Genomic DNA, 10,943 nt, shown 5'->3' on the forward strand with positions numbered 1-10,943 from the left:
TGTGATACATATACACAATGGAGTACTATGCAGCGGTCAGTAAGAAAGATCTCTTATCCTTTGAGACGACATGGAGGGACCTGGAAAGTATTATCCTATGTGATATACGCCAAGCAGAAAAAGACAAATACCACATGATCTCACTTATATTCGGAATATAATGAACATAACAGTCTGAGGAATACGGTAGACCCAGAAACATGGAAGTAGGGCACAGACTGACATCCCTCAGAAGAGGGGTTGGGGGGTGGGAAGAGATAAACCACAGAACTTATATGCATGTATGCATGACCAATGGACATGGACAACTAAGCCGGGGACGGGGCGGGAGTGGGTTTGGGTCAGGGGGTGCTAATGGGGTAAAAAAGGTGAAATATCTGTAACAAAAAAATAAATAAATAATTTAAAAAAATAATAAACTATATAAAATCCTTTTTATTTTCTAGGCAAATGTGCAAATAAAAATATTATCCCTTGGTCAAAAAAAATCTCCTAGACTTAATAAATGAATATGGCAAAGTAGCAGGATACAAAATTGTCATAAAATACACAGTATTCTTATACACCAATGATGAACTCACAGAAAGAGAAACTGAAAAAACTCTTCCATTTACCAACACAGCAAAAAAATGAAGATACCTTGGAATAAACGTAACCAAAGAAGTAAATGACCTATTTGCAGAAAACTACAGGACACTGAGAAAAGAAATAGAGGAAGATATATAAAAGTGGAAGCTCATACATACCTTGTTCATGGATTGGAAGAATTATCATTAAAACGTCCATACTACCCAAAGCAATCTATAGATTCAATGCAATCCCCATCAAAATTCTAATGACATATTTCACAGAACTAGAACAAGTACTTCAAAAGTTCATATGGAACCTAAAAAGACCTCTAATAGCCACAGCAATCTTGAAAAAGAACAAAGTAGGAGGGATCACATTACTGGACATCAGGTTATACTACAAAGTGACTGTAATCAAAACAGCCTGGTACTGGTACAAGAACTGGTATATAGACCTGTGGAACAGAATAGAGAAGCCAGAAATGGACCCAAGAAACTATACTCAATTAATATTTGACAAAGGTGGCAAGAGCATACAGTGGAGTAAAGACAGCCTTTTTAATAAATGGTGTTGGGAAAATTGGACAGCTACATACAAAAAACTGAAACTACACCATCAACTTACACCATATACAAAAATAAACTCAAAATGGATAAAAGACTTAAATGCGACCCGTGAATTCATAAAAATTCTAGAGGAATCTGTAGGCAACAAAATTTCAGACACATGCAGCAGAATTTTCAGATACATCGCGTAAGGCAACAGAAACAAAGGAAAAAAATGAACACATGGGACTACATCAAACTCAAAAGCTTCTGCACAGCAAAAGAAACAACCATCAAAATTTAAATGCAACCCACTGTATGGGAGAACATCATTGCCAATGATACATCAGATAAAGGGTTAATTTCCAAAATATATAGAGTACTCGGACAACTCAACAAAAGGAAGACAGAGAACCCAAATAAAAAATTAGCAGAGGAGCTGAATGGACACCTCTCCAAACAGGACATACAAATGACCAAGAGACATATGAAGAAATGCTCAACATCACTAATCATCACAGAGATGCAAATTAAAACAACAATGAGGTATCACCTCACACCTGTCAGAATGGTCACCATCAACAAATCTTCAAACAACAAGTGTTGGCGGGGTTGTGGAGAAAAGGTTCTCTAGTACACTACTGGTGGGAATGCAGACTGGTGCAGCCACTATGGAAAACACTATGATGTTACCTCAAACAATTAAATCTTGAACTTCCATTTGACCCAGTGTTCCCACTTCTAGGAACATATGCTAAGAAGCCTGAAACACCAATCAGAAAAAATATATGTATCCCCATGTTCATAGCAGCAGTATTTTCAATAGCTAAGATCTAGAAACAGCCCAAGTGTCCATCAGTAGACAAATGGATAAAAAAGCAGTGGTACATATACACAATGGAGTACTATGCAGCGGTAAGAAAGAAAGATCTCTTATCCTTTGAGAGGATATGGAAGGACCTGGAAAGTATTATCCTAAGTGAAACAAGCCAAGCAGAAAAAGACAAGTATCATATGATCCCACTTATTTGTGGAATATAATGAACATAACAGTATGTAGAGTAGGGTAGTCCCAGAAACATGGACAGACTGACAATCCTTAGAAGAGGGGGTGGTGGGGGGAGGGAAGAGATAAACCACAGAACTTATATGCATGTATGCATAACCAATGGGCATGGAGAACAAATCCAGGGATGTGGCGGGGGGATGGGGAGGAGGGTGTCAATGAGATAAAAAAAAAAAAAGAGAAATATCTGTGACAAAAATAAAATAGAAAAAAAAAATCTTCTTATGTTTGTTTTATATATAATGTCCAGGGTTTTTGTGTGTGTGTATTTAGTGAGAGGAATAGTAAGTATGTTTACCCCATCTTGTCTATAAGCAGAAGTCCCCATTTTCTGACTTATTTGTACATGGCAAAACTATTTACTTTCTATATAATTTATGTACCTGTCTTAATTTAAGCTGTTATAATAAAAACATAGACTGGGTGGCATATAAACAACAGAAATTTAGTTTTGATAGTTCTGGTAGCTGGAAGTCTAAGATCAAAGCACTAGAGGATCCATGTCTTGTGAGTCTTGCTTCCTGGTATATAAACAGCTATCATCCCACTGTGTCCTCATGTGGATGGAAGGGGTGAGAGAGCTCTCTGAGTTCTCTTTTATATGGGCAAAAATCCTATTCATGAAGAGAGGATACCACCCTCATTACCTAATCACTTCTCAAAGTCCGCACCTCCAAATATCATTATATTGTGGGTTAAGTTACAACATCGATTTGGGGGGAAAGCAGTTTATAGCAGCACATAAAATATTTTACTGAATTCTTTCTGTAGCTTCCTATAATTTTTTTTCAATTTTTAAATTTTTTAACTTATCCTTGTTGTTGAATGTATTACAAGTGTCCCCCCTTTTTTACCCCATTGACCCCCCTCCTCCCCAATCCTGTCCACCTCTTGCCTTCCCCACACTATTGTTTGTGTCCATTGGTTATGCATATACGCATAGAAAAGTTCTTTGGTTTATCTCTTTTCACCCTCCCTCCTCCCTTCCCTTTGATGTTCATCAGTCTAACAACCAGTTTGTACTTCTTAATTCCTTCATCTTTTTCAGCCATCCCTCCCGACACTGCCCCCCCCCCCCAATCTGGTAAACAACAAAAAGTTATCTTTATGAGTCTGATTCTATTCTGCTTGCTCATTTTGTTTGTAGGTTCGATTGTTGATAGATATCTATTAATTGCCATTTTATTGTTCATATTTTTGTTTTTCTCCTTCAAGAAGTCCCTTCAACATTTCATATAATACTGGTTTGATGGTGATGATCTCCTTTAGCTTTTTCTTGTCTGGGAAACTTTATACGTCCATCGATTCTAAATGATATCTTTGCAGTACAGAGTAAACTTGGTTGTAAGTTGTTGCTTTTCATTACTTTGGATATCTCTTGCCACTCCTTTCTGGCCTACAAAGTTTCTTTTGAGAAATCAGCTGACAGTCTTATGGAAGCTCCTTTGCAGGTAACAAACTGCTTTTCTTTTGCTGCTTTTAAGATTCTGTTTGTCTTTAACCTTTTGCATTTTGATGATGATGTGTCTTGGCGTGGACCTCTTTGGGTTCATCTTTTTTGGGACTCTGTGCTTCCTGGACTTATCTGCTTCCATCACCAAGTTGGGGAAGTTTTCTGTCATTATTTTTTCCAATAGGTTTTCAGTTTCTTGCCCTTTCTCTTCTTCTGGCACCCCCATGATGTGAATGTTGGCACACTTGAAGTTGTACCCAAAGCTCCTTACACTGTCCTCATTTTTTTTTTTATTCTTCTTTTTTTTTTTTTTTTGCTGTTCTAATTGGTTGTTTTTTGCTTCCTTACATTCCAAATCAATGGTTTGCTTCTTGCCTTTCCCTACTTTGCTATTGATTCTCTGTAAATTATTCTTTAGTTCAGTTAGTGCATCCTTCATTTCTGCCTGGTCTTTTTTTATGTTGATGTTATCACTAAGTTCCTTGAGCATTCTTATAACCAGTGTTTTGAATTCTGCATCTGATTGATTGCTTATCTCCATTTTGTTTAGTTCTTTTTCTGGAGTTTTGTTCTTTTCTTTCATTTGGGACATGTTTCTTTGTCTCCTCATTTTGGCTGTTTTCCTGTGATTGTATTAGGTAGAGTTACTTGTCTCCTAGGCTTCATAGGGTGGCCTATTGTTATAGGTGTCCTATAGGATCCAGTGGCATAGCCTCCCTGATCACACCAGCTAGGCCCTCAAGGTGCACCCCTAGTGTGGACTATACACCCTTCTGTTGTAATTGAGTCTTGATTGCTGTTGGCACATCAATGGGAGGTATTTGTTCAGGCCGATCAGCTGCAAGGAATGGCTGTGCCTACTGACCACTGGCCTCTGACTACCTTGTAGGATCAGCTATGTCGGGGCCCACCACACAGTGTAAGACTTACTTCACCAGGCCTCTGGTACCCACTGAGTCCACTCATTGAGTGTGTCATTTGTGGAGGTGTTTGGGTGATGGTGTTTTGATGTGGTCTGAAGCTGTCCACTGGATGTGCTGGTACTGGGCAAAGTCAGTCACTGCCTGTGTTCTACCCGGCATAAGCTACAAAGTAATCTGCCGATGGCTGCTTCTTACGCTGGGCTTGGAGGTGCCCAGGAAAAGCCAAGTTATGAACCAAGGCTGGCTGCTTTTATTTCCAGGCCTGGAGCCACTTAACAAGAAGTATGGGGCTTTCAGAGACCAGGTGCTGCTTGCTTGAGAGATTTTAGGAAAATCTGAAGCATGATCCAAGTCAGGCCAATCATATGGTAAAGCCATTGGGAACAGCTTGGGTGAGCCCAAAAGTTGGATGGGGCAGGGCCTCGGGGAATCACCAGGGTGGGGCAAACAGTGTGAGCTAGGTTGCTGGAGTCCGGATATGACAGCTGTCTTCTCCTCCGAGGAAGGGCTCACCAAAGGATTAATGGCCTCTGACAGCAAGTCTGTCCAAGAGAAAGCTGCCCCTCCAGCTCTTGCCCCAGTGCCAAACAACTCAGTTCTTCCTTTTCTGTCGCTGGTGCTTTTCCAGCTACCTCCCCCACAGTGGAGCCTGGAGGATGTGAGTTCAAGTAAGCAGTGCATGGGCCCTTTAAGAGGAGCTACCTGGGGCTCTAGCAGCCTCAGCCTCCCTCAGCCTCAGTTCCCCCTGGTTTTACAACCAGAAGTGATGGGGACTTCTGTTCCTGGCCCTGGAACCCTGAGCTTGGGGGCCTGGTGTGGGACGGGGACCCCTTACTCCTCAGGTAGCTAAGGTGTCCCTCCTGATTTTTATCCTTCACACATGGGTGTGGGACCAGCCAGTTGGCACCTCTGCCCATCCTACCAGTCTCCATGTGGCTTTGTTAATTTCATAATTGTAGGACTTCCATTCAGATTTATTTCAGGTGGTTCTGAATGGTGGTTGTTCTGTAATTTAGTTATAATTTTGATGTGGTTGTGGGAGCAGGTGAGTATTGCGTTTATCCACGTCGCCATCTTGACCAGAAGTTTTATAAATTTTCTTGAGTTTTTATGTCACCTTTCAGTAATAATTACTTTGCCTTCTCCTTTTTAAGTTTTTTAAAAAATAATCTAACCTTGTCTAATTTTTTATCATGAATAGGTTTTGTTGCTTTTGTATGTTTCTATTCTCTCTCTACCTGTTATTTTATAGTAGGCTTTTCATTTTCTAAGCTACATGTGATATTTCTTTTTCTTTATTAAGTTGGTAAAATACATTATATTAAGTCATATGCAAATGGAGACTTACTTTTCATTAATACTCTTTGTGTTTGAGAAGTCCATCATATTCACATTATAGTTTTAAAGAGATGGGCAGGGTAAATCACTCATAGAGCAATGGATCTTGAAGAAACTCACCAGTGTGCTGAAGGCCCCACGAGTGCACCACCCTCCCCAGTCACTAACACTGCACACTCAGCCTTTGTTTCTTGACTCCTGAGCTCTTTACACCTTAAGCCCCTTGTATATTTTCTGTCCTCTAGCCAGAATCTTTCCCCCCAGATTCAGATCTCAGCTTAAATGTTATCTCCGTGAGAGAGCTTCCAATCTCCAGTAGCTAATTTTCACTAATAAACACTTCATTCTCTACCATATTACCCTGGCTTATTTTCTTCCTACTACTTGTCACAATTTGAAATGACCTTTCTTATTTGTTTTTGCTACTTGATTCCAGTTTTTCTCTCTTCCCTAAAATGTCAGCTCCATGAATGAAGGGACAGGATTATATTCCCCTTCTGCTGAAGAATGCCTACCACATAGTCAACCAGGCCTGTATGAACTACCCTTTGGCACCTTCAGGAAGTAGTGGAATTAATGTGGATGCCTCACTAGAGACTGTCACATGCCAAAGTGGCTTCTGCTGCCAGGCAGGTCACACAACCTCTTTGGTTCTATTTCTTCCAGAAATTAATTCCATATCAGCTCGAGTTCTACTCTGTTTGGTGATTCCAAGCCATCTGATTTTCTTCTCTGTTATCTATCTGGTGGAGGGCCGTTCAGTTCCAAATGGCAAGACCTTTGTGGTATTCTATCTGCTAGCAGGCCTGATCCAGGTAAGGACAACTGTAACAGTAGCAAAGCAGCATTTATTCAATGGTTAGGCAGCCAGCAAACCTTGTTCACTGTCTTGGGAGAGATGCCGAGGAGGTGGAATTAGGGGTTCCTGGATATGCAGGGCACAGTCCCCATCTTCCAGGATTTAACTTGTTGAAGCCTAAGGACATGATACAGACCCAGCAGCACTTTCCACTCCTTACTGGACACTCCATTCTGCACTCTCCACATAGCATACCCCATGTTGCACAATGCACTGGCCACAATCCACACAGCACACTCATTACTCCACCTTTCACAAGGTACAGTCACAAGGCATACGGCTCACTCCTTACTCTTCACCAGAGGATCAGAGGAGCTGTCCTGAAAATGCAGCATGTTGTCATGAAACAAGCTGATGAACTGAGCCATCTGCATAACTCATTACAGGCAGGGTTGGTGTGCGGAGACCAGACCCCTGCTAGAGTGTTGCTAAAAGGCATGGGTGGACTTTAGTCAGAGTGGGATGGTGATATGGACATGAGATAGATTAAGCTGGTGGTTGCCTGCCCCAGGATAGTACAAAACAGACTATCCGCCAAGACTATAGCTGGCTGAAGTACTGGTGGGCCTGGCGCCTCTGCAAGGATTACTGTGGGTACTTGTGGGCAATTCTAAGGGACCAGCATTTAGGTTTTTTTTAGTTTTTTTTTCTTTGTTGATTTTAGAGAGAGATGAAGGGAAAGGGAGAAAGAGATAGAAACATCAGTGAGAGAGAACATTGATTGGCCACTCCTGCATGCCCCACACTGGGGATTTGGCCCACCACTTGGGCATGTCCCCTGACTGGGAATTGAACTGGCAACCTCTTGGTGTATGGGATAATGCTCAACCACTGATCCACACTGGCTGGGCAGGGACCAGCATTTTAAAATCTCCTTAAGATATGGCATTTGCAATCACAACATGTCCCTGACCCTGACAGATAGGCTGGGGAAGTCTGAGAAACTGCCCTGAGAAACAGCAGGAAAGGAGCTGGGGTCATCCTGCAACAAGGGACTGAGAAGCCCTGAGACCTGACCAGGGCTGTATAGAATGCTGTATGGCACCTTCAGGGAAAGCCAGCCATCCAAAGCTACCCATGAGAGGGCCTCCAGAAAACCCAAGCTGAAGTCCCAGCAAGATTCATATTCAAATTCCCAAGGATATTGAGTTGAGCTGGTGCATCAGAGAAGGTCAAGGCTAGTGAGCAGCAGCAAGTCTGTCTGGCACTTTAGGATGCCAGGAGCAGGGATCAACCACAGGGAGGGATGCTAGGCAAGTGTGGAAGAAGGTGGACTCTTTGGCCTCTGCATGAGCTCATGCTGGGCTTCAGCCCCCAAGTGAAGCTTGTGGAAGGGGACTGGGATTGACATGTCCACCTTGGTGTCTGCCCTTGAAATCTGCTAGTGTTTCTTGATAACACTTGGCTTTCTGACTTGGTCATTGTCTTTTGTGTCTGCTTGCTTTTATGACAGGTGACAATCCTGCTGTACTTGGCAGAAGTGATGGTTCGGCTGATATGGCACCAGGCCCTGGATCCTGACAATCACTGTATCCCCTACCTCACAGGGCTAGGGGACCTCCTAGGGACTGGCCTCCTAGCACTGTGCTTTCTTATCAGCTGGTTATTGAGAGAAGCAGAGCTGGATGGCATTTCAGAACCAGCATCTGGACCTCCCTACTGAGACCAGGCAGCTCCAGTTAGTCAGTAGAATGTTCCTTCACCCGAGTGAGGTACAGAATGCAGTTCCTCCCTAGCTGGGTCCTTAGGTCTCCCTGCCTCTCCAGTGACCCTTTGTCATTCTGCTAAGGAGATTCACACACACCTTGACCCTGGTATTGGAACCTGAATCCATGATGGAGCCTAAAATCAGAAGCACTGAGTGTGTGAATGTGACTGTATGTGCCCACATGCTGGATGAGTGTGTGAATGATTGCATGTATGAGTGGAAAGCAGGGTGCTCAGGCCTGAAGATTTGAAGGAGGAGGTGTGTCAGTGCACTTTGGGGATGTTTTGGCCCTCTTTCAATCCAATGCAGTGTGGATTGGGGTAGAGCAGGAAGGGGATCCGTTGTATGCCCAAGCCTCAGTACTCCCTGAGCCCTGGCTTAACTGATATATTCACTAGGTCCAGCTCCATGAGCCATTGTGTTGATGTGCAAAGCAAATGTGTACAGCCTTTCTTAGGATGAGGCCTTACACACACCCCCATCTGCTTTTGCCTTGTTTTCTTTCCTTTTCTCTCTCTCTCTCTCTTTTTTTAGTAAAAACCTCTCATCAGAGTAAAGTAAAATATAGAATATATTACATTTGGCATTTTGTGTCTTTATTTTTAAAATTTTTTCTTTATTGATTTTTAGAGAGAGAGATAGAAACATTGATGAGAGAGAACATTGATTGGCCGCCTCCTGCATGCCTCTCACTGGGGATCAGGCCCACAACCTGGGCATGTGCCCTGGCTGGGAATCAAACCAGTCACCTCTTGGTGCATGGGTTGATGCTCAACCACTGAGCCACATTGGCCGAGCTGGCTTTTGTGTTTTCAAAGATATTAATGCAACCATGAGACTTGGGGTCTATAAGTAACAAAAACAGCTGGCATTTCTCCAGTGAAATGTTTGTCATACTGGAGTCTCCAGCTTAGAAGCATCAACATCACCAGAGAACTTGTTAGAAATGCAAATTATTTATCTTCCCTTCCCCCAGGCTTGACAAATCAGAATGTCTTGGGGCCGAGCCCAACAGTCTGGGGTTTGATCAGCCCTCAACTTGGTTCTGATTCACTCTATCCAGAACCACTGCTCTAGAATTCTATCTTTAAAAAAATAAAATAAAAAATAATATATATTTCTTATTAGTTCATAACTTTAGCCATGATTTGGACTAAGAATTATTACCTCCTGTTGACCTTAAGAAGACAGTGAGGTATTTCTCCAGCAACGTGTTTTTTGGGAACAACGAATTACAATTTGGTACATGCAGTCTAATGGTGACCATGTGCAAGCCCAGGGAAACAAAGAAAAGGAATACTTTTATGGGTATGGGAAAGCTGTTATAAGTGAAGAGTCTATTGGAAGAAACTCAGAAGTTCAAAGTATAGTGAATTTTTATTGGCTGACTTATGGCAGTTTCCTATTGGCTGAGCTGTTAGTGGGCAAGAAGGGAGTCTTCCTCCTGCTGAGGTAGTCAAGTAGTATCACTGTCAGAGTTGCAAGGTATCTATCTCTCTGTTGGTGTCAGTAATATGCATTGAGTGACTTGGAATATAGTCCTCTCTTCTACCTTCCCAACTCTATTTTAAATGAGGTTTCCGTGTATTTTCATGCTTCATATGGTAAAAAAAAAAATCATTCAACACATATTGACAAAGAATCTGTTATATAAGTAGTGTCCCAGAAGGAAAGATATGGCAGCTAATAGGAGTAATGGGTAGGGTTTAAGGAGGAGACATTGACAGTTGCATTAGAACAGTGAGTGGTGAAGCCCCCAGGAACAGTGGGGACCTGCTGCCACCAGGCGTTCATTTGAACTAGAAAGAGGTTAGGAGTGGGTGCCTGAGAGCGGGTCTCTAGTTAAGAAATATAACCTCTACCAGCTGTGGCCTGGCAGCGAGAGAGCCATGAGAACAAATACCTCAACCTTATTATCTGCCCACCCTTTTACCTCCTGCCAGTGTCTTTCAACAATCAAACCCAACCAAAAGTAAAATGGTTAGGGGTGTCATTTATGGATGATTCATAGACATCTCAGTCTTCTGGGGCACAGAATCAGATGAGGGTAGAGAGTGGATCTCTAAGGACAAGTGGAGAATATCCAGCACACCTACAATGCTAAGCCCAGACTAGGTACTAGGGATGCTCTTGTGGGCAAAGTGCTCATCATTGCTATCTCAAGTGTCTACTGTGGAGATGGTTAATAATCACTACACCAATAAGTAGCAAGTTCCAGCCCCAGAAAGTCCTGCAAAAGAAGTACATAGTGCTGTAGAAGCATATAATAATGAGAACTAAGATCTGTTGAGCACTTACTGTGCCATGTTCTGAGCATTTTACATGTGTAAACTCCTTAATAACCTCACATCAATTTAATACAGTAAATACTGTTGTCCCGTTTATAGATTAGGAAAGTTGGGCATTATTGTAACAGAGAGAAAAGCTCACCTTCTCTAACTCCATCTTGTTCAAGCCTGCTTTAGTCCCATGGCCTTACAT

The 10,943-nt window shown here is 42.2% G+C and overlaps 1 protein-coding gene across 1 annotated transcript in view; it reads left to right on the forward strand.

The window, feature by feature from the left end:
* SLC41A3 (solute carrier family 41 member 3) overlaps window positions 1-9,034 on the forward strand; it is a 47,922-nt gene extending 38,888 nt beyond the window's left edge. Inside the window, 2 exon segments of the mRNA XM_036245067.1 lie at window positions 6,562-6,710; window positions 8,208-9,034. Coding sequence (XP_036100960.1) covers window positions 6,562-6,710; window positions 8,208-8,417 — 359 coding nt within the window. The 3' untranslated portion in view covers window positions 8,418-9,034.
* Window positions 9,035-10,943: the final 1,909 nt, after the last annotated feature.

Source organism: Molossus molossus, unplaced genomic scaffold (genome assembly GCF_014108415.1).
Source record: "Molossus molossus isolate mMolMol1 unplaced genomic scaffold, mMolMol1.p scaffold_m16_p_6, whole genome shotgun sequence".
NCBI classification, from domain to species: Eukaryota; Metazoa; Chordata; class Mammalia; order Chiroptera; family Molossidae; genus Molossus; species Molossus molossus.